The 22,206-nt window shown below is 42.6% G+C and overlaps 2 protein-coding genes across 7 annotated transcripts in view; both read left to right on the top strand.

Annotated features, from left to right (window-relative positions):
- The first annotated feature begins 18 nt into the window (after nucleotides 1–18).
- Nucleotides 19–5,272, top strand: LOC108249001 (cytochrome P450 20A1). The gene is made up of 13 exons (XM_017438094.3): nucleotides 19–214; nucleotides 670–719; nucleotides 1,417–1,583; nucleotides 1,669–1,814; nucleotides 1,925–2,092; nucleotides 2,177–2,255; nucleotides 3,008–3,120; nucleotides 3,194–3,248; nucleotides 3,331–3,451; nucleotides 3,577–3,688; nucleotides 4,118–4,182; nucleotides 4,272–4,361; nucleotides 4,452–5,272. The coding sequence occupies exons 1-13, from the start codon at nucleotides 143–145 to the stop codon at nucleotides 4,600–4,602; spliced, it is 1,389 nt and encodes a 462-aa protein (XP_017293583.1). The 5' UTR covers nucleotides 19–142; the 3' UTR covers nucleotides 4,603–5,272.
- Nucleotides 5,273–6,797: 1,525 nt separating this feature from the next.
- abi2b (abl-interactor 2b) overlaps nucleotides 6,798–22,206 on the top strand; it is a 24,693-nt gene continuing 9,284 nt past the window's right edge. For 2 of the 6 annotated variants that reach the window (XM_017438108.3, XM_017438110.3), the window contains exons 1-6: nucleotides 6,800–6,975; nucleotides 14,182–14,349; nucleotides 14,495–14,671; nucleotides 16,999–17,102; nucleotides 20,063–20,209; nucleotides 21,798–21,922. In XM_017438108.3, the coding sequence (XP_017293597.1) occupies nucleotides 6,859–6,975; nucleotides 14,182–14,349; nucleotides 14,495–14,671; nucleotides 16,999–17,102; nucleotides 20,063–20,209; nucleotides 21,798–21,922 (838 nt within the window). In that variant the 5' untranslated portion in view covers nucleotides 6,800–6,858. Of the gene's footprint in view, nucleotides 6,976–14,181; nucleotides 14,350–14,494; nucleotides 14,672–15,969; nucleotides 15,988–16,998; nucleotides 17,103–20,062; nucleotides 20,210–21,797; nucleotides 21,923–22,206 lie in introns of all 6 variants that reach the window. The other 4 variants (XM_017438107.3, XM_017438109.3, XM_017438112.3 and 1 more) reach the window with 4 other exon arrangements.

Raw genomic sequence — 22,206 nt, forward strand, 5'->3', positions numbered from 1 at the left:
CGACGCCATCTGAGCTCGATTACTTTCGCCTGCCATCCAGGCTGTGTGGTCAACCGCAGAAAAGGCAATGTTGACGTGGTAACTGCTATCATTTTTGCTAAAAACATCCCGATAAACGTGTGAAAGAGTGACCACCGCAGCCATGCTGGACTTCGCCATCTTCGCTGTGACGTTTGTCATCATTTTAGTCGGTGCTGTTCTTTATTTGTACCCGGTAAGTGACTTAATTAAAACTTAGTTAGCATAGTTAGCTGCAAGGCTACTGTTGCGCCAGTCTTCGTGCAGAGAACGCTCGATTTAAGGTTTCGTCTATTTTACACAAATTTAGCATGGCTCATATCTCGTAATTTTTAAAATATAGCGTATTTAAGAGCTTATGCAGTTATCGGCTTACATTTAATCTAACATTCAGCAAGTGTTTTGAATTAAGAACAACGTAATGATGTTAAAGTGAGCTCTAATGGTAAAATAGACGTTTAGAAATATAAAAACATACTAATTTACAACTCTACGAATCATACGCCGATTTTTATACGAACACATTGTTGATTAATTTACCATAAATATGCTTTAACATCATTGTTTGTTATTTAATGAGGAAGTAGTAGCTAAATTGACACGTTATTTCAAGGACACTGCCTGGTAATGAGTTTCCAATCATGTTTTCAGTCATCCAGAAGGGCTTCTGGTATCCCAGGTCTCAACCCCACAGATGAGAAGTAAGTTGTCAGATTACCTTTGTGCTAGCAGCTCATTTTCACGCTCAACTCTGCTCCAAAGTATGGCAGGCAGTTTGTTTATATAATCAAATCACACTCCTACCTCTATTTACTATTTTTCCTGGTCACAATACATCCTTACTAGTCAGAACTGAAATATAATTGACTCTATTAATTCAAGTACATATTAAAATGTAGGATAATTTCCTTTATGGTAATTAAAAGTTATTTAAAATATCTGCAATACATATCCAGGCTGTTCATTACCTGTTAACTCAACCGCTTAAACTTTTTAAGGATTTCTTGACACTTTTTATCTCATATTTTACTTGTGGATCTTAAACTGTAAATTTGACTTGTAATTATCTGAATTCTGATAAGTAAGAATGTTATTGTGATCAGGAAAAATGCTGTTATTGAAATCTAAAACTTTAAACAGAGATAGGAGTGTGATTTTAATTTTATGGTAAAACAGCCTGCCATAGTGAGTGCTCACTTAGTTAACCAGACAGGCTGAGTTGAGCGAACTACACGGGTTCAGTAAGCGTTTGTGAGAGTTGAGGGCACAGAAATGCTCCATTTATTTAACCTCATTACTCCCGAGCAGCTGTTTTACGTCTTCACGTGCTGCTGTTAACATCAGAACACAGACATGAATGTGTGCGTCATCAGACGTTGGGTTCTTCTGCGTCCTCAGGGACGGAAACCTGCAGGACATCGTCAACAAAGGCAGTCTGCACGAGTTCCTGGTCAGTCTGCATCAGGAGTTTGGATCTGTGGCGTCGTTCTGGTTTGGTGGCCGTCCGGTGGTCAGCCTGGGCTCCGTGAAGCCCCTCCAGCAGCACATCAACCCCAACCACACCAGTAAGGTGGCCGGTGCTCACTGCCACAGGAGGAGCCTTGTTCTTCTTACGCCAGGTAACCAAATGCTGCTGCTTCTGATTCCCAGCCGACTCCTTTGAGACGATGCTGAAGTCGCTTCTCAGCTACCAGTCGGGGATGGGTGGGGGGCCCAACGAGTCGGTGATCAGGAAGAAGCTGTACGAGAGCGCCATCAACAACAGCCTGAAGAACAACTTCTCTGTTGTTCTCAAGGTTCGTCCCGCTGATCAGAACAACCGATTTCACTCCAGAACAGTTTGGTTTAAGGGGGGGCGGGGGAAACAGTGAAATATTTTAAGTTCACACTGTCTCCGTTGCTCCAGGTGGTGGAGGAGCTGGTGGGAAAGTGGAGCTCGTTCCCGGAGGCCCAGCACATCCCGCTGTGCGCCCACCTGCTGGGTCTGGCCCTGAAGACCGTCACCCAGCTCGGTCTGGGCGAGCGCTTCAGATGCGATGCCGAAGTCATTTCCTTCCGCAAGAACCACGACGCAGTACGAGACTTCTGTTTTGCATTCCAGATGTGTTTCTTCTGCGTCTTGTAGTTTTCTGATGAGCCGTTGCTCTAACGCCACCAGATCTGGTCAGAAATCGGGAAGGGCTACATGGACGGCTCTCTGGAGAAGAGCGCCAGCAGAAAAGCTCATTACGAGGCGGGTAAGCGATGAACCGTCATCCTGTTTGTCTTCAGGATTTGTTGTGTGTTTTCAGGCTGGAGAAGAGAGGTAGAAAGTTCACTCGAGCTCAGAAATAATCCTTTGTAAAACCTTTAAATAAACACCTTGAAAGTGAAGATTGTGCTCGTTATAGACATGTAAAAACTTGAGGTTTTTTAAGCAGGGAGAAGACTTGGACCTGTTTTACCCTGCAGACAGCTGTTTCCACACGACATGTATTAGAATATCAGGGTTTTAGTCAAACAATAAAAGCTGATTCAGTGTCTGCTTTCAGTTGGACTCAGCACCGTCAAAGAACCTGATCCCTTCGGTTTAGGGTGTGGAGTTAGGTTCAATGTTGAAGTTCATATTTAACTTCACAATGGAGTAAAATTGTCCCGCCTGGTTGTGGTTTTATGCTGCAGATTCTCTCTTATGCGTTTAAGTAAATTCAGGTGTGTTTGTGTGGGATTTGAAGACATCTAGTGGCAGATTTGTAGATTAAAACCTCTGAAATGCCTCCTGCTTCATCTTCAAAACATATAGAATTAAAAGCCAAACAGTGCCTCTTGACTGATGGGTAATTAGCCAGTAGTTTGTCTTAAATCTAAGTGACAATTTGTCTTTAAATGTCTTAATCCCAATCCCTAAAAGGACGTTCTACAAGTTCCTTTGAGTTCTTGGAAATCCATCCACAACCGTCAGGTTTCAGGGCCGTGTGGCATCTCTAACGGTCTCTTTGTCTTCGGTCAGCTCTGTCGGAGATGGAGTCCATGCTGCTGTCTGTGTCGAAGGAGAGGAAAGCCCAGAGGAAGCAGACAGTGTTCGTGGACGGTCTCCTTCAGTCCAGCCTCACGGAGCGACAGGTGGAGTCTGAGAATCTGGATTAAAACCGTTGACACCGAGGGCTTCTCTGAACTGAGTGTCTGTTTGTTTCAGATCATGGAGGACTGCATGGTTTTTACTTTGGCTGGATGTGTCATCACCGCCAACCGTAGGTGACCTGCATAAGAACTGAAAATAAAAAACTAAACATAACGCTCATGATTTTATGTATTTTGTCTTGTTTTTGTCAGTGTGCATCTGGGCGCTTCACTTCCTGTCCACCTCAGAGGAAGTCCAGGACAAGCTGTACAAGGAGCTGGAGGACGTTTTGGGTTCTGATCCAGTTTCTCTGGACAAGATTCCTCAGCTCAGGTGAAAGCCGGCCTTGTGCCTGATCCCGAGCAGCAAACGCAGGCGTCCTTCACATTTAGACACACCCGGAAACGGCTGGTTTGTTCAAAAGTCTCCATCGTGTCTCATTTCCTGTCTCTGGAAAGATACTGCCAGCAGGTCCTCAACGAGACGGTCCGGACCGCCAAGCTGACCCCCGTTGCTGCTCGGCTTCAGGAAGTGGAGGGCAAAGTGGATCAACATGTCATCCCCAAAGAGGTACGAGATGTGCTGCTGCCCAGGGCTCACGGCCTCAGGCAGATGGGTTCACCTTATTGGTTACTGGACTTCACGACAAAGTCATGTTTCATGTACAACCCTCATTCCAAAGACAGGAGTAAACTGTAAAAAAAAATGATTTGAAAATCTTATAAACTCATATTTTATTCACAGTGGAGCTCAGCAAACATGTTAAATGTTGAAATAGAGAAATTGCGCCACTTTTTTTGAGGGTGAAAGAAGGATAGTTTGGACTTTCATGGCAGCAACTCGTCTCTTTAAAGTTGTTCCAGATGTTCTCCTCTGTGCAGCATCTCCTCTTCTTCTCCCATCAGTCTGTAAACATTTGTCATTTATAAATGTTTCTGTGATCAGTTATCTGGGTTCCACAACAAATGTTGAAGGAGGAACCGTTGTGTGATGTTTCAGACTCTGGTGATCTACGCTCTGGGAGTGGTTCTGCAGGATCCCGACACGTGGAGCACCCCGTACAGGTTCGGCTGACATGAAACTTCAGCTCCTGCTGAGGGGAAAAACAGATTGTGTGTGACTGTGTTTGATTTTTGGCTTTGACATGTTTTAGGTTTGATCCAGACCGATTTGAGGAAGAATCAGCCAGGAAGAGCTTCTGCCTGCTCGGCTTCTCAGGGAACCAGACCTGTCCAGAACTCGGGTAAAACTTGTTTTTATTTTTTTATCATTTAAAGCTAAAATGTGCTTTTCACCCGTCAGGGTTGATCAGTTTGATTTGGCCTCCGTTCAGGTTTGCCTACACCGTCGCTACAGTCCTTCTCAGCACGGTGGTGCGGCGGCTGAAGCTCCACCAGCTGGAGGGACAAGTGGCCGAAGTCCGTTCTGAGCTGGTGTCCTCACCCAAAGAGGAGACCTGGATCACCGTCAGCAGCAGGAGCTGAAGACGGAGGCGACTGGTCCTGCTGTAAGAAAGCACCAATTACCAGCCAAGTATTAGTTGGGTCCAGTTTCTGCTCGTAGTTTGGATCCAAACTTGTAGTTTGGATCCAAACTTGTAGTTTGGACTTTTTTTCTTCAGGATGCCCTTTTTTGTGCTTTCAGAAGGTTTTAGCTCAGCACCAACCCACAACTTACCAAATTAGCACTTCAATTTGTTTAAAAAGAAAATCGAGGCAGTTGAGAAAACTCTGAGGAGCCGTGTGGGACGATTACTGACCCCTAGTGGTCAGGTTGGAAACTGCAACAATCCCAAGTTTGGTCCACAGAATCTAGGAACAAACTGCCTCTGTAGGTTTAGATTAAATTACATTTAAAGAAGAAAATTAACAACGATATCATCTAAAAAAAGCCCACTTCCTGTCTGTTGTTCTTTCTGCTTCCTGTGTTTGATTTATCGCACCGAGGCATCCGCTTTCACTACAAAACAGGAATTTCTTTTAATTGTACTTTTAATTTTTTTACAAAACAGCATCCACGAGTCGTTTTGTTCACAGATCATTGTTAATGTTTCACACAGAGTGCTTTAAATGAATTTTTAATAGAATATTGAAAGCAGGATTTAGACATTTCATTCATTTTTTAAAATTGTTTATTAAAAACATGTACATAAAACTGAGTTTTTCCCTTTATTCTTTCTACCTTATGGAAGGTTTCTGCAGTCTTATAAAGATTTAACCTGTGGGATAGTCTTGGGTTTAAATTAAAAATACCTTTAATTTTAAGATGATGCTCTGATTTTTGTTTTTGAGAGGTCATAAAGGAAATTAAATAAAATGTTAAAAGATTTCAGGAATTAGAAGCTGCATATATCAGTGTAAAACTCTGCTTTAAATTTTCTTGGTTTACTCTCTAAGGATTTTGGTATAAATCTTTTGCAGTTGTCTGAATTGTCCTCTTCTTTAAGAAGGAATTAAATATGACTGTTTTCAGTCTGTATAAGGAAAATATTTAGATAGAAAATTGATTTAAAACACGTTTTAGTGATAATATTAACATTAAATTTGTGTGTTTCTGGATTTGTCTTTAATGTCAGGAAAAATAAAACTTAACCGTCTTTTTATTGCAGGATTTAAAAGTATAATTTTACTGAATATAACAAAAAAGGGTACACTGTGAAGCAGAGATTTGGTCGGTTATTTCTTTGTTGTGGTAAAGGTTGTTTATGTCACTTTAAATGGCGCCATTTTTGTTAGAAAAATGCATCAACGTCTCAAATCTTCTCTTCTTCTTCTGCTATTGACTTTTCTTTGGTGTTTATCGGACCGGACAGTTGAAGGCTGAAGAAACGAGACAAACAGGAGCCTCAGCAGCATGTGGAAGAACCATACGCAGCCACAGCAGCCTGGCTCCGCCTCCTCACGCTGCTCACCGTCTCATCCTTCAGCCGGTGTTTTGTAGTTTGGGAACGGGAACAATCTATATTGTATTTAATTAAATGAATAGGAGGTTTTGGGATATTTTTGTCACTTTTGTGTAATTTCTAACAGAATTATTAATTTCATCTGCCCGTTTGAAGTTCGGACAGATGGTGTGGCGCCGTCCGTCCGTCTGTGGAGAAGTTCCTGTTCAAGCTTTAAATTGATAACCCTTTCATACAGAAATGCCAAACTGCACAGCTGGACACCTCACGGGTCTGGGGTGATCCCTATTGATTTCAAGGTCACAGGGTTAAAACTCCTGATCACAGGTGACATCTTTGTGGAAACCTTGTTTGTGCTCTAACTTTGCAACCCTGTAACGTAGGAATGTCAAACTGCACAGCTGGACACCTCATGGGTCAAGGATGATCACTATTAAATTCAAGGTTAAAAGGTCAAGGTCACAGGTTGTGAAAACCTTGTCTCTGCTCTAACTCTAGACACATGTATTTAGGATTGTTGTGTGAGGAAATTCATGCTCTGGATTGTGATTTCTCTGTCAGTTTTATGTGCTGTTAGCAGTAATCTTGTTGTTTTTTGTAAACCCTATAAACCAGTGAAGTCCAGTTCTGGTCCTGGAGGTCCACTATCATTCATTCACTTCACTTCATTCATCCAAACCAGGTGTGTCACAGCGGAGAAATGTCTAAAACTCGCGGGACAGTGTCCCTCCGGGACAGGGTTGGACTCCGCCGCCTGCTGGGGGGAGCCCTGCAGTACCGCAGGCGGCCGCAGCGGCGCTGTCGAGCCCGAACACCCCGCTCCGCTAAAGATGTGAAAATGGCGGAGCTACAAATGCTTCTGGAAGAGGAGATTCCAGCGGGACGAAGCGCGCTGCTGGACAGCTTCACCAATTTGGAAAGAGTCGCCGAGTACTGCGAGAGCAACTATGTCCAGGTTGGTAGCTGTTTTATTTATTTTTATTTATTGTTTAAATTACTGGCGACACCACGGTGGGTGGCGAGCTGATGCTAGGCTAGCTGTTGCTAAGGCGAAAACACGCCGCTGTCAAGGCGTTACTGGTCAGATAAAAAACTCACAATTTGCACATTTTTTAATTGGTAAATTCGTATCGAGATCAAGCAGTGTTTCTGTCGGATCATCACATCAGTAAGGAGAGGCTTGTGTCCATCGTGAGCAATGTGTTAGCCTGGTAGCCAGCCGCTCGGCATCATCGTTATCGGTGTAAAATAATAAGTAAAAACTGGTCGTAAAATCATTTTGTGTGATCTGAGAGGGATCAGTGCTGCTCTGCTGCTGCAGGCAGCTTCAGACTGGGGATATCCCGTCCTTATAACCTGTAAGGAGCAGATAAACAGCCGTGAATACCTGAGAAACACGACTGGTTTATTATGAAGCACGTCTCTTTTATTTATGACCATTTTTAATGCTAAACTTTTACATTTATCTACTCATCCAGATGTCGACCGGTGAGGTTTTATCAGTGACCGAAACAGATGCCGATTGTTTCCCCCTTTTGTTTATATATTATGATCTATTTTAAATATTTGTACACATTGCAGCCTTGACTGTGCTCCTCTAGCTCTGATAAACTGGTGGTTTTCTCTTCCTATTCAAAGAAAGAAGCGCTCAGACAAAACAAAAGCGCGATAAACTCAAAACTAGAGCTTTTCTGGAGAAATCGTAAAGGTGCGATGCAGCTATCCAGCCAAAGTTACCCCCAACAAATGATTTCTTTAACAATCTAAGCTTAAAAAGTAACAAATAACCCTACATTTTCATATGTAAAGAGAACCAAGATCAAAACAAATGTTAAATGCTGGCTTGTTGTGGTCACCGTGGTAACCACGCACCTGTTTCTGTCACTGACTGAGAGGCAGACGGAAACAGACTGAAAAGTAAGCCTCAAACAAAAACAGCCGCTGTGCGAGGAGCAGAAGACTGACGTCAGCTTTTACGTTTCTACACTGTTTTCTGTGGATGTAAAACTATAACTGAACTCTGTTTTGAGAGGAATTTAGAAAAACAAATCCTGCAGGAGTGAGTGAAAGAAGACAGAAACGCCTACATTTTGATGTATAATTTATATACGAGCCATAAAGCGTTGTAGGGGAAAAATCAAGTTAATGGGACATTTTCATCTGTCACGTTAACGTTCAGTGGAAAATCTGTAAAAAAATCATCAAACCTAAACTATGGATGTGTAAAGTTTGACTTCCTGTGACCCGTTTTTAAACCTTTAATGTTGTCTCTTTACTGGAGTCTGTGAAACTCCAAACAGGGCTGCATTTTCTCGCGTTTTTCGCCAAAATCCCATTGACTTCCATTATTTGTTTTTCCTCATATTGCTCATTTTCTCTACGTTATGCAGCTTACTGCTAACAGAGTCATCGCACACCATTCCCACAGGTCTTGGTGTATAATTTGCACATTTAATTTCAAATCTGCATGGCGAGATACGGGACAAACATTTAGGATAATATTGAGGATTCCTTGATAAGTGAAGACATGTCAAAACACTTGAACATGGCTCGCTGTTCAGCCGCTTTAACTTCAGCTGTTTATTTTTATTTGGCACGTTTTACCTTTCCTGTCAGGAAATAACTTCAGTAAAGTTGACTCGGTCTTTCCGCTTTGGTCTCGAAGAACGAGTCATTCCACATTCATTCCTAAACAACAGCAGGTTCTATTAATGGTAAGCGATGAAGAGGAAGGGTGTGTTGTCTGTCGAATAGATGAAGGGAAAAAGAAATAATTGCGTACAAATTTAAGGAGTGTTTTCTTTGTGAGCCCAAAAACGCAGACTTTCAGCTTTAGATACGTGTCAAGAAATGTTTGCTTTTTCAAAATATCCATATTAGTACGTACAGGCTCTACAGTCTGTTGGATTTTGAAAAAACAAGAAAAAGTAGTGACAGAAGAACTTTAGGATGAGCGATAATCAGCTTCAGGCTCAAAGGTTTTAGCCACCATTCTAAATTTACCCTGATCATGCCTGTTTTTGCTGCTACAAACCAAACAAAAATAACCGATGTGACGTCACATTCGTTCTGCCCTCAAATGTGCCTGCTTTGAAACCAACCTAAAATGCTCAGGCCAATTATTTTTTTAAAGAATCCACCCAAATAATCGGCCTGGCGTCCGATCGGTCCATCTCTAGTCGATGTAATTTTGTACTGGGCTGTGTTCTATGTCACCGTGTTCAAATGTTGCAGCTGGATCGCGTCGCTCTGCGGCTCGTCGGTGAAACCCGATCAGATCTTTTTCAGCCTTTCCTCTTCCCAGGCCTGCTTCAGACCTTCAAGGTGTTTGAAGATTTATTTTTTAAAAAAGGAGAGATTTGAGGAGGTGTGGTGATGGGATCTCCAGCTCCTGGAGGAAAATGGATGATCAGGTCTGACAGGTTGTCGTGTGGAGGATGTTGGCAGCCTTCCACCCTCCTCGGCTGCTGTCAGGTGGTGGTTGTCGCGTACAGATCTGTCGGACAGGAGCATTAGTCAGGTGAATGCTTCCAAGATGTGTCAGCTCTCCGGGTTTCCAGTCCTCTAAGAATATACACCTGTTGAACTCGCCAGTTATTTGCCCTGTTATTCACTACGGTTGTGTGGCCATTTTGTTCAAGGATGGGAATCTGAAGAGGAGTGAAGGAATCACATTGGGCAGATTTACTGATGTTATTGACAAGTTTAAAACATTGTATTTGTTGCTTTGCGTGAGCTGTTTGATTCGAGGAGGTCATCTAGTGTTTGCATCCCCTGAGAGGCTGTTTTTAAATGTCGTTGAGGCTAAATCTAAGTTTTTATTATTTCTTTAGATGGTGTCAGAATGGTTCCTTTCAAACTGAAGACCTGCTGTTCCACAAAGGAGCACTAATCGCCAAGATGGAGTTTAAATAAACTTGTACGCAACATAAGATCCTGTCAGATGTGTTGGTAGATGTGGTCGATCGGACAATAAGAGATGGTGAAGGGTTGGGACATGTTGATGAGATCGTAGGATCGTTTAGCAGTGGTTCCCGAAGTTGGGGTAAGGACCCCAATGTGGGTCATGAAACACAAAGTGGTGGTCCGTAGATGATGTCCAGATATCAGCTTACTGTAGGTTTTATAATGGCATATTTTCACCATAAGTGTTAAAAAGTAAAAGCAGAAATCTAAATGAATAAAAATGGTAATGTTGTCATTATGCCCATGTTTAACTGCGTTATTAGCCATATTTGTTTATTTAAAGCAGCAATAGATGAGTTCACGAGCCTTCGTCACAATCATTTTGTGGGTCAGGGGTCTAAAAGTTTAAGAACCGCTGGTCTATAGTTCACATTCTATCTGTTTTTGTTCTACGCTACAGTTCTTGCCTCAATCAAATCACTCTATTGGCCGGTTTGATTAATGCAAAACAGCGACCAGCCAATCAAAACAAGCTCCGGTCAGCCAGTTTTATCCAGATCTGGTTTGACTTTTCTCTAAATGAGAAGACGCAATGATTATCGCTGAGCTCCTCCTCCGTTCAGGCACAGCCGAAGGAGGAAATCCCCCTGAACTTTGAACTTTTGTGCTCCTTTAAAAAAAGACGCTGTTGGTTGGTTTTACGTTTAAAATGTCAGAGAAGAGCCCGTCATGGCTCGTCTACCTGAGGAGCGAAACTCATCCTGTTTTAAAACTGTTTGCAACAAGCTACAAGAGTTAGCATGTTAGCAGCCTCGGCTACTAAGCCTAATAACCAGCTAATTAATTAACAACCATCAGCTTGTCAGGCTTTCAACGTTGCTGTACAAAAAGCAAAACAGCAGAAAAGTGTTAGTATAAGTACAGTTTAGGATTATAAAAACATTATGAATATAAATAACTTTAGTGTTTTAGCTCACAGGATTTTTAAATTTAAAATCTATTCTCAGTATTTGTAATTAACTTAATTTCAACGGTTCAAACAGTTGCCTTTCTGTCGTTGGTTGTGAGTTCCAGAAACCAGATGTTGAGCAGCTGTCTGGAGTTGTTTCACTGTTTTTTGTTTTTTCAGGAAAGTCTGTGGAATAAAATTAGTTTTGGTTTAAACAGATGTTTGAGGCTTTAATTGTTGAATTCACACAGTCCCATTTATTATTCATCTCCCTGTAAACCGTTTACTTATTGGCATTAATTACAAATTCTTTCACCGCTGTAAAGATCTGCTGTTTGATTGAAAACTGGACATTTAATTTAATATAATTAACCTCAGTTATAGGTGGCAGACAGGCCATGTTTGGGTGTTCTTTCTGTTGATGTTGGAAAACTAAACTAAAAATAAACACATCTTGTGACAGTTGTTCTTTAATAAATAAAACTCATTTTGTTATTTTGCCTCAACCATCTGTTTGCTCTGATTTATTTATGTTAGTTGTTATATTGAGGCAACTTTTTGGTGGCATTCTGTCGCCATTAATATAGATTTACGAGCAGAAAAACAGCTTGGCAAACATGATGGCTTTAAGTTAATAACTTATAGAGGAAATGGCATTTAGAGGCTTTATTAGCTCTAGTTTAGTGTTAAAATTGGGGCATAATGAATAGAAAAAGGAAATTCATAAAAGTAAATAAACTTTTGGGTGCTAATTCACGATGTATTATAGTAAAACACCTAAAGCATAAAGGAAAGAGCTGTTAAAGCTCCCTCGTGGTGATTCTTCCGTTTTTTTGGTGTTTTCCTGATCTCAGATTGTCTGCTCTTCATCGTTTCATCGACTCACTGAACTGGATTTGAATTCAGCAACTTCAGTTTTGAATTATTGTAATTTGAGGCACACACAGAATCCCATAAACCGCGTCGGCAGCCATCGTTTTCGTTTTCTCAGCGTTTGAATTCCTCTCTGACGCCACGCAACCCGTTTTGTTTTTCACGCCCCATCACGATGTTGGCTCGCCGCCTGGGATTATTGGGAATTATTTAGTGATTGCTCATAACTTTGTCTTTAAATTATAGATGCAATCCTTGCTCTTAGCACTCCTCTAATGCAGAAATCCAACCAGCTCTCCAAAACTTATTTTGCTGCTCTGTAAGTTTAACGAGGTATTTTGGTTTCAAAATGGAAAACTTGTTGGCAGATTGGATTTCATGAGGGAATGCTTATCGCCCGTTTTCGTCAAATCTTAAAAATAATGTTAGGCACGACCTACCTCAGGCTCTTGTACGATCTGCTAGCCCTCAGGGAACGTGTTGGAGATGAGACTCGACTACTACCACACCAGGTTTCAGCCTAATGGCGTTGCGTTCGGCTGACTCGTAGCCATTTTTGTTGATTTAAATCATGTTTCCTCCCAAAGTTGTGGACGTTCATCCAATGATTACTTTGAGGGTTTCATAAAATTGAATTGATTCATTAATTATTTTGCTAACAGACTTCAACAGAGGCAGTTCACTGTAAGATGGCTCCCCCCACCTGGAAATGTAACCTCCAACAACATAAAATGGCTGTAATGGCGGAGATGGTGACACTGACAGCGTTACCTGAGGCCAACATTAAGGCAAAGACAAAATTTAATTATGACAAAAAAATGGAGGATTTCCTGCAGTTATCTTCGTGGCGTTCAGCTGCTGGTCTTCATCTGTCGTTTAGGGCTGAAAATACATGTTTCCCTCTGACAGCGTTTAACCTTTTCAGTGTGTTCGTAAGTCAGTGTCGGAGGAAAAGGGGGTGGAGCTCCTGCAGGACAAATCACAATCACCGATTGGTCAGTTTCTGACGAGCCTGCTGGTTTGATTGACGGGTCACGTCCGTTACATGATCGCCTGCCTGTCGTGGCAGCAGGTGATTCCTCTGGGAATCAGAAACACTAATTTGTTTATAAAATGTCAGAAAATGATGGTTTTCTCCAAAAGAGATTTCTGAAAAAAGGAGCTTTTTTTTGTTTTAAAATTTCTGTCCTGACGCTGCGTGGAAACCGGACCCGGACCTGCAGAGTGTCGGTGTTGGATTAAAGAACACGAGTTTCCCGTCAGAAAGCTCCTCTGATGCCTGAGCGCCCACGCTTCCAGGAGCTGCCTTTGAAGGCTTCTTTACGCCGAAGAGCAGCCGCATTCCCTGACTTTAAAACAGTTTTTTTTACAAAGTTAACTCGTGGCTCTGAACCCTTTCACAGCGGGAGCTTTTCTCCAGGCTGCTGTTGGGCTTTTCTCAGCTTTGTTGGTGCTGAAGGACGTAATTATCTTCATCACATGACACCTCAACATGACAGCAAAGCAGTTCTGACTCGTGCAACGGCTCGAGATGCTGTTTTTGTGATTTTTATTTGAGTTGTGAGGCCTTCTCTTTCTGCTGTAGATAAATTGGTATAAATCCCCTCATTCTACGGTCATTCTTTTAGAGGTCCTAATCAACTAATCAGATTAGTCTTTTAATCGGGACTTGGTTATTTTGCAACTTTTGTAGAAATTTAAGAACCGTTTTTTTGTGAAAAGGTGGATTTCATGTTTGTCTGAGAAAGTGGAATAATCTGATCTGAAACCTCTTCCTCCACAGCTTCACTGAAGGCTGGTTTAAGCTAGCATATTCGTGTTTGGTCGATTTATTTCTTTGTCGTAACGATGCTTCTTGGCAATAAGTCTGACACGGTTGGAAAGCCTCAAATTTGTTGGGAAAATGCATTCGTGGGCTGAAGCCAAACAGCTTCTTCTACTGTTGACTCGTTTGGTGTTTACTGGACGATCGAAGCCCTAAGAAGCAAGACATATTGGCCAAATTAACAAACAGGGGCCTCAGTAGCATGTGGAAGAACCATACACAGCACCAGCAGCTGCTCACCATGGGAAGGCGGCCCATTCTTCAGCCAGTGTGGTTGTGTCGGTCGCTCTGAAGTGAATAAAAGCTGATCCAAGAGATGTTCAACTGCAGGCGGGTCATTCCTTCCTCTCTACACCCAAATCCAGGAGGTAGTCTCTGATGACCCCGTTCTGTGGGGCGAGAGGTGCCATCTTGGAGGACAGTTCAGTCCCAGACTGTGGAGATATGTGATTACCCCTGGCTTTCATTTTTATACTCGTTTATTGCTTAAATTGGTCATAACTGAGTTTCTTTTCTCGCAAACGTCCCCAGAGATCCAGAACAGTAATTTCCTGTATTTTGTCTCATCTTCTAATTTATTTTGAACTATTTCCTTTTTTCCGGTTCAGTCTCCGGACAAGCAGAGGGCGCTGGAGGAGACCAAGAACTACACCACCCAGTCCCTGGCCAGCGTGGCGTACCTGATCAACACGCTGGCCAACAATGTGCTGCAGATGCTCGACATCCAGGCGTCGCAGCTCCGCCGCATGGAGTCCTCCATCAACCACATCTCACAGGTGTGTGTGTGTGTGTGTGCACAGTGTACGATAGCGCTCATTAAAGCAGCCGTATGTTAGCAGAGGTTGAAATGTCGGCACCGTAATGCAGAGCTGATGCTTTAAAGGTTTTTTTTAAAAAAACGTTTCTGCTTCCCGCCCTCAGACGGTGGACATCCACAAAGAGAAAGTCGCTCGGCGAGAGATCGGCATCCTCACCACCAACAAGAACACATCCCGCACGCACAAGATCATCGCCCCGGCCAACCCGGAGAGACCCGTGCGCTACATCCGCAAACCCGTCGACTACAGCCTGCTGGACGACATGGGCCACGGCGTCAAGGTGCTCCAGCTCTCCGTTTTCCCGCCGCGCCTTAACCTCGATAACAGAACCAGGCAGTTTCATTGTATCTGTGTTTGCTTTGTTGGTTTTTATGCATTTAAATCAGAACGGCACGATTAAATATGTAGAAATATACAGGAAGTACTTCTGTAGTAAAATGTGACGTATAATACAAGACTTTATATCTAATATTTACCTCTTCAGACAGGAAATTCAGCTATAATCTGAAATTATATCAGATTTTTACATGTTTAAATATAATCAACAAGCTTTAACCCTTTTAGCACCATAATAATAGTCATATTTATTCAAACGCCTGGTCTTTCTTGTCTCTTTTTATGAATATTTGTGTCAAAAAATGCCCTGTGTGGAAATAATTTCCACCCTTTTTTTCTAGGAGAAGCAGAACTTTATTAATCTGTCATGTATATGTAATTAAATACGTAAAACTGAGTGTTATAAGAAGAAACGGATAAAAACAGAATTTAATTTTCTTCAGTTTTCTTTTTATAAACTCTTGAAAAGTTCAGATTGAACATTTCTGAGATTGCAAAAATCTAACTACAGTAATTTGAAACAGACGTGTCACCTTTGATCCCTGTGGTTTTTAAAGGGTTAACATGTATAATTACGGGTAATAAGACATTTATAAATGAACTATCGTTTGGGAGGGTTTAGTCCAATCCAACCTTTCCTGGTTTAATTCAAACAGTCTTTATCAATCAAGCTAAACTAAATCTGAGATACTTTGTTGTGACAAACAGCCACGTGTCTCTAATTCAGGAATAAAAGAGTCCCGTCGTCTTAAAATGGTCCGATAGACGTTTTGTTTCTGTCAGTGGGAACATTTGTTGTCGCAAACATAAAAATAAAAATCGAACGCGGAGGAACTGGAGGTCAGACGCTCGGGAACGATCAGGTTTCTGTGGATTTCAGAGTCCAGTAACCTAAGATCCGAATCGACCCGGAAACTAAATCTAACACCCGTCACCTCCTGCTGGAAACACGTCTCTGCTCTGGTGTTTTACAGAAGAACGATTTAAAAGTGGTTTGATTTTTAGGAAACCGTCTGAACAGAGGCGAGCTCGTTTTTATGTTTGATTTATTTCTCAGTAAATTGAGTCATTGGCTTCTTCAGATCTGAATGAATCTTCACAGCTTTTATTTATTTATTTATTTCTGTACCACAAGCATGAATAATAACTGCTTTCCTGTCCTTCTTTTTCACAAACTAACCTCCTGATTTCTTCTCTTTCTCCCTTCAATGCTTTCCAAAAATATATCTTTATCAACCGTAGTGGTTGCAAAGGTTTAAGGTAAGACTCCGAGAGTTGGTGGGTGGTGGTTTGTTTCCAAATGCAGTGGCAGCGGGCTGTTTTTGTTTTAATTTCTTTACTTTGTTTAGTTAAATTACTATATGATGGATTTGTTTTCTTGCAAGAAGGAGAAAACGGCTGACTTGGATCAGTCAACCCAACTCAGGACTGACAGCTAAATGATGTTATCAAACACAAAATTGGTCATAAATCAGTAAATTTTACAGATATTTCTTACAGATTGGTGTTTTAAGGACATATTAACCATCGATATGAGGAAAAACATTTTGTTTCTTTATTATATTTGGTTTTGGGTCTGGTCTTCGTGACTTTGCAGCGACCGCCTTTTTGAAAGAAGGCGGGACTTAGACTCTGTTTTCAAAAGCAAAATTGCAGCTTCTGTAAAACGGACCCCTCTGGTTCAGATTCTCAACAACAAGGAGAGAAGGAGGGACGCTTGGTCTGTAAATAAAATGTGAGCCATGCTGGCAAAATGGGTCCCGATGAGGAATTTTCTGATATTCAGTTCCTATTTTCAAATTCTCTGTCTTTAAAGCTTCAAAATGAGCCGTACGTTTGTTGAAATTTGGTGATTTTATCACCGGTTTACAAGAGTGCTGGTTTGAAAATTTGATTTTTATTAGTCTGGAGGGAAGTCATCAGGAAATCCAGCTCTGTATTTAAAATGTTCTGATGAGATACCTGTTAGAAAACTTGGATTTAAAGGTAAATTACAAAGAATTTACGGTGTTTTAGTTACCGTTATCGCTAAGACGGTGTCTTTGTGGACTCATTTTGCAGCGTGGGTCGTATACAGTTTGTATGTCTCTGTGAAAAATAGATAAATATGAAAAAAGATGATATTTTGTCAAAAAGCCAGGCCAGTTTCTGCTTTCGGTGTTTTGTTTGAAGCTTGAAAACCTGCTGCTGTGATCATTCCTGCGCCTCTGTAAAAAATAATTGTGAAAACTGCGGCTCTGAAGTCTCACCGTCTTTCTCCCGCTGCCACAGGCCAGCGCTCAGAACATGAAAACCGGAGGAGGCGTGCTCCCTCGCACCAACCCCCCAACGCAGAAGCCCCCCAGCCCGCCCATGTCGGGGAAGGGGACCCTTGGGTACGTACGCTGCAGCGACGCGTTCGAGGCTCGGCCGCTCAGTTTGCTCCTCTCCTTCTTTACTCTGTTCACTGACGTCTAATATTCATTTAAAACAAATGTACGGCGGTGTCACATTAAAGGTTTTAACCTCCTTAAACTCATGAAGTTGGCGGTTTTCTTTGGCGTCCGTCATCATGGCTGACATGACCGTCGTGCTTCAGTCGGTTGTTAATAATTGATCAGCACTCGTTGATCTATTATTAATTACCTACATGCAGCGGAAGTGAAATGCAGACGCACGTTTCTGAATTTCTTCAAAGCATAAACACGTTCTCCTGCTTTTATAGATCATCTGTTGATGAAATGAGTTCATTCAGGCTTGATTTTTGTTGTTTTTGGTTACAGAGCGACACACTTAATGACGGCAAATTTAAGGTTTTATTTGAGATGTTCAACAATAAAACAAAAACTAAAGGGTTCAAAATGACTAAACTATCTGGTAATATACAACTAATTCTGAAAAGTTCTTTGAGTAAAATGTAAACAAAAGCTCATATTTTATTCACAGTGAAACACAGTAAACACATCAGATGTTTAAACTAAGAAATTGAACCATTTATAGGGAAAAATAAGTTTATTTTGAATTTCATGACAGAAAAGTTGCTCCAGATGTTCTCCTCTGTGCAGCATCTCCTCTTCTTCTCCCATCTGTCTGTAAACATCTGGACCTGAGGAGAGCAGATGTTGTTCTAAAACCTGGAGTGCCTTTCCAGAGGCACTAATGCACCCCCATACCATCAGAGAGGCAGACTGACCTCAGAACAGTTCTCCTCTTTGGTCCAGAGGAGACACATCTGTTCACATCTGGCTTCTTTTCTGCCTGATAGAGCTTTAAGCAGCATCTGTGGACGGCACGGTGAGCTGTGTTTACAGACAGTGTTCCTGAGCAGAACCAGAACCAGCCTTGACCTTTGACCTCAGAGATATCTACAGATTCTTCAGATCTGTTGATGATTTTAGGAGCTGTAGATGATGGCGATTTAAAGTCTTCCCATCAAATTGTTCCACCATCTTTAGACACAGTTTCTCTCAGCCTGGTGAACCTCTGCCCATCTTTACTTCTGACAGATTCAGCCTCTAAATCTTTTTATATCCAGTCAGTTAGTTCCTCCAGATTAGTCCTCCAGCTCTTTATTATTCGTGTATATTACTTTTTCAGCCCTTTGTTGCTCCTGGAACAACTTATTTGTGACGTGTTGCTGCCATCAAATCCAAAATAAAGTTATTTTTTCCTTCAAAACTCTAAAAAATTCTTAGTTTAAACATTTGATTTGATTACAATGTTCCATTGTAAATAAAATATGGGTTAATGAGATTTCCAATCATTACATTTTGTTTTTATTTACATTTTATACAACATACTAACTTCAGTCCAGCTGGTGTTTATATCAAAAGCTTTTATTTTGACAGACGTTTAAAGTTTTCCTGTTCTGTTCTGACAGCGTCTTTATCCCACAGGAGGTTTTACTCAAGCAGCTGGGAAGTTTGTTGGACTTTGTGTGAAAGTGTGTGTTGATGGGAGGCCGAGCGTGCATTGATCCACAGAGGTGTGTGTATGTGTGTGTGAACCGTATTGATCAGCCTCAGCTCCAGCCTTCCATGATGCACCGCAGCGTGTGCGAAAATCTGTCAGATTTTTCATCATTTCTTCACTTTCTTCTTATTTTATTTTATGATTTTTTCGTTTTTGAGTCTTTTCTCTTAGTTGTGTGTTTGTGACCCAGATCGCCCACGTCTGGCTGCCTCATCTTCCTCCATAACAACATTTTACCGAAGCAGCAAGGGTCAGCAGCACAACTTTGATCATCTCTGAACCTCGGGGTGTTTTTTTTTTTCTTCTTCTCCTCGTTTTAAGAAACGGACCCTGCTGTTGGCTTAAAAGACTTTCTGCAGGTTTCTGCTCTGTTAATGACTTTAGGGAAGCACCAAAAATCAGACAACTTTCAGCTCGAGTGGCTTAAATTAGATTTTTTCTCTAATTAGCGAACTCTCCTCTGCTGGGCAGCGGTTTTAAATCCGACATTTTTCCCAATCTGTGAACGCACCGTCGTTAGGTTTTCCATTCACGGATCTGTTGGCCATTTTGTAAAATCTGTAATGTGTTTAAAAATAAAATTGGAGGAAGAACAGGACTAAAGTATCAATCTAACACTTCATCAGATTTTAAACTATTTTAGAAAGGTTTATGTTTTCAGATGTACGTCTTAGAAATAATAAATTTACAAATAAAACCCAACAGGAATATATTACAGTATTTGTTTTATAAAACCCAGAAACCCCTCTAGTCTACAGGATGTAGTTTGTTGTATTTGCAAGAAAATGTAAAAGATGTTTTCTTGCTGAGGGAATTCAGAGATAACTGAGAAATCAGTCGGATAAATAAATCTCTGCAGGTCGGAGCCGCTCAAGAAGCCGTTTGCAAATCTGAGAACAGACGGTTGTTTTAGTGACAGACATGTAAAGACAGTAAATGTCAGCATAAACAAAAAGAATGGGGTAATGCACATTGTTCTTGGTTATGATGTTTAAGATGAGGGACGTTTAGCTGAAAACAGATTATTTTACGTCTTTAAGGCTCAGCTCCTGGGTTGGGTTTAAATCAGATGACCTGGTAAATGGATTGTGGTGTTTTTGTGTCTGAGAAGCAGAGATCGGGGTATGCGTGGCGTGTCGCGGCGTGTTTTTTCAGCCAGCAGCAGCGGCGACATCACCTGTCGACCACAGTCTGTCCCGATGTTCACCACCTGTCATTCCACGTTTTTTAAGTTTGCACTTGTTTGTTTCTCACTCTCCTCCTCCTCCCCCTCCTCCTCCTCTCTCCTGGATGCATACCTCCACCCCCCCTTACCCCCCCATCCCTCTTTTTTACCTCACCCCTTGGATTCCTCTCCCCCACCCCACCCCTGACCCTCTCGCAGGCGCCACTCCCCCTACCGGACGCTCGAGCCGGTGCGTCCTCCTGTTGTCCCTAACGACTACGTCTCGAGCCCGACGCGCAACACGGCGCACCCCCTGCAGAGCCCCGCACGCACTGCGTCCGTTAATCAGAGGAACCGCACGTACAGGTACCCCCCTCCCCCCTCCCACCTCCCTGCATGCCTCTGTTCACTTCTTAACCAAAGGCCCTGTTCCCTCAGCCTTCTGCCCTTTCTCCTCCTCTGCTGCACCTAAAATACCAGCAAGCTTCTAAACAAATCTGTCATTCTTCTTCTTCGTTTTTCTATTTTTAGATTTAGAAAAGTCACTTTAACTCCTTTCCCTCCCACCTGTTTTGGACCAATTAAATTATTTTTAGTTTTTTAGCTGTGGCTCCAAGGAAAAGCCCAGTTCGACTCAGTTAAGTTGGAGTTTAGCAGCCATTTTAGCTCGGCTCGATGCAGGTTTCCATGGTGACAGCCATCCCGTCAGCTCGTCTCCTCTGATCAACCCAGACGACAGCGATTTATATATTTATATTTTATTTATCTCTCTTGTTGGAGAATAAAAACAAGAGACACTTTGAGATTCTTTTCTCTTCTCCGTGAGTAAAATCGGAAACCTTCCCTCCTCCTCCTCCTCTTCCTCCTCACCCGCTCCATCCTCCTCATCCGTCAGCCTCAGCAGGAAGTCTTCCTCACCTGTCCAGAGGCTTCCTGCTTTTAACGCCGTGTCACATCCGTGTCTTCGTCCTGCTGCATCTGTCCTCATCCGTCAGAGCGCTGCTTCAATCAAACTGGTTCCAACAGGCCGAACGACCCGAACTGAATTATTAAAACGTCTTCTAACCATTCTGTCTTGCTTTAGAACAAAAAAAAAAGACGTCCGAAGCGAGCAACAGGTTCGTGATTTTTTTTTGTTGTTGTTGTTTGGTTTAATGTTTCGCTTCAAGTTGCTTTCAGGAGCCCAGGGACCGTTTCCCGCTGCCGCTGTGTGTTCGTCTGTCAGCAAAATTCCTCATGAACCACCGATTCAAACCTGATCAAATCTGCTGCAACTGATTAACTTTTAGAGACAACCTGATTCAATATGATGCCCTGTATGGAGCCCGTCTGTGCCAGGCAGAATGGAAGTGGTGTCTCCTGAAGGAATGCTTATCGCCCGGTGCTTTGCAAGCCGAATCTTCAAACAGAGATCTTGTGCGATAAGTCAGTAATGGGAATATGTGTTGGGGAGATGCTCAGCTACCACCACACCAAATCTCAGCTGAATATCTGCGACTCTGACAAAGTTGTAGCCGTCTTTGTTGGCTAAGCTTAGCTGTGGCAGCCATCTTGATTCAGGTTGACTCCATAAGTTAATCAGTTAGACGTACGACCAGCGATCGCTTTCTGAGCTTCATTAAAATCCACCCAGTGCTTCATGAGATGTTTTGCTGACAAACACCTGCAGTTACACGATCGCCCTCCTTTCATGGAGGCAGATGATGATAAAATAGTTGCTGAAGCTCGAATTCGTGATATTTCCCACGTGCTTGATCCTGTGCGCATCTTTCCTGACGATGGGTGACTGTCCTCGCTGTTAGCTAAGAGAATAAAAGCAGCTTAAAGAGGCTCTGTCATTGGAGTTGGAGGTTGTTTTCCTGCTCATTCTGTGGAGTGGCGCCGCCAGCCGGAGGACAGGCTGTGTGTTTCGTTTTTTTAATGTGTGCGTTTCGACGTGTTTTGCCGTCACCAGCAGTGGGAGCAGCGGAGGCAGCCACCCCAGCAGCAGTCGCAGCAGCAGCCGAGAGAACAGCGGCAGCGGCAGCGTGGGCGTGCCCATCGCCGTGCCCACCCCGGCTCCGCCCACAGCCTTCCCAGGTAAACGCCTGCTCTGTTCTCCTCTGTCGTTCGTCCTGAAACTAACCCGACTAATCCGCTCATGTCCAGAAGTCCTGCGCTCAGGAGCTCTGGCTCTGATTTTCTGCTTCTCTCTGAACTTGTTTTGACCCCCCCTCACCTGTTTCTTCTCTCCCTCCTTACCTGTAACTCCTCCCTCCCACCCGTCAGGTTCAGCCCCCGCCCCGTCCAACACAGCTAAACCTCCCCCCAACACTGCCACCACCCCCGGGCCTCCTTCTTCTGTCCTAGACGCCCCCCCACAG

Source organism: Kryptolebias marmoratus, linkage group LG23, assembly GCF_001649575.2.
Source record: "Kryptolebias marmoratus isolate JLee-2015 linkage group LG23, ASM164957v2, whole genome shotgun sequence".
In the NCBI taxonomy this organism is placed as follows: Eukaryota; Metazoa; Chordata; class Actinopteri; order Cyprinodontiformes; family Rivulidae; genus Kryptolebias; species Kryptolebias marmoratus.

Excerpts from the sequence above, each read along its gene's own strand:
- LOC108249001 (XM_017438094.3), top strand. The coding sequence starts at position 143 with ATGCTGGACTTCGCCATCTTCGCTGTGACGTTTGTCATCATTTTAGTC. Across the intron at positions 2,093-2,176 it reads TCCGCAAGAACCACGACGCA|ATCTGGTCAGAAATCGGGAA; the intron begins GTACGAGACTTC and ends TAACGCCACCAG. Across the intron at positions 4,362-4,451 it reads CAGACCTGTCCAGAACTCGG|GTTTGCCTACACCGTCGCTA; the intron begins GTAAAACTTGTT and ends GCCTCCGTTCAG.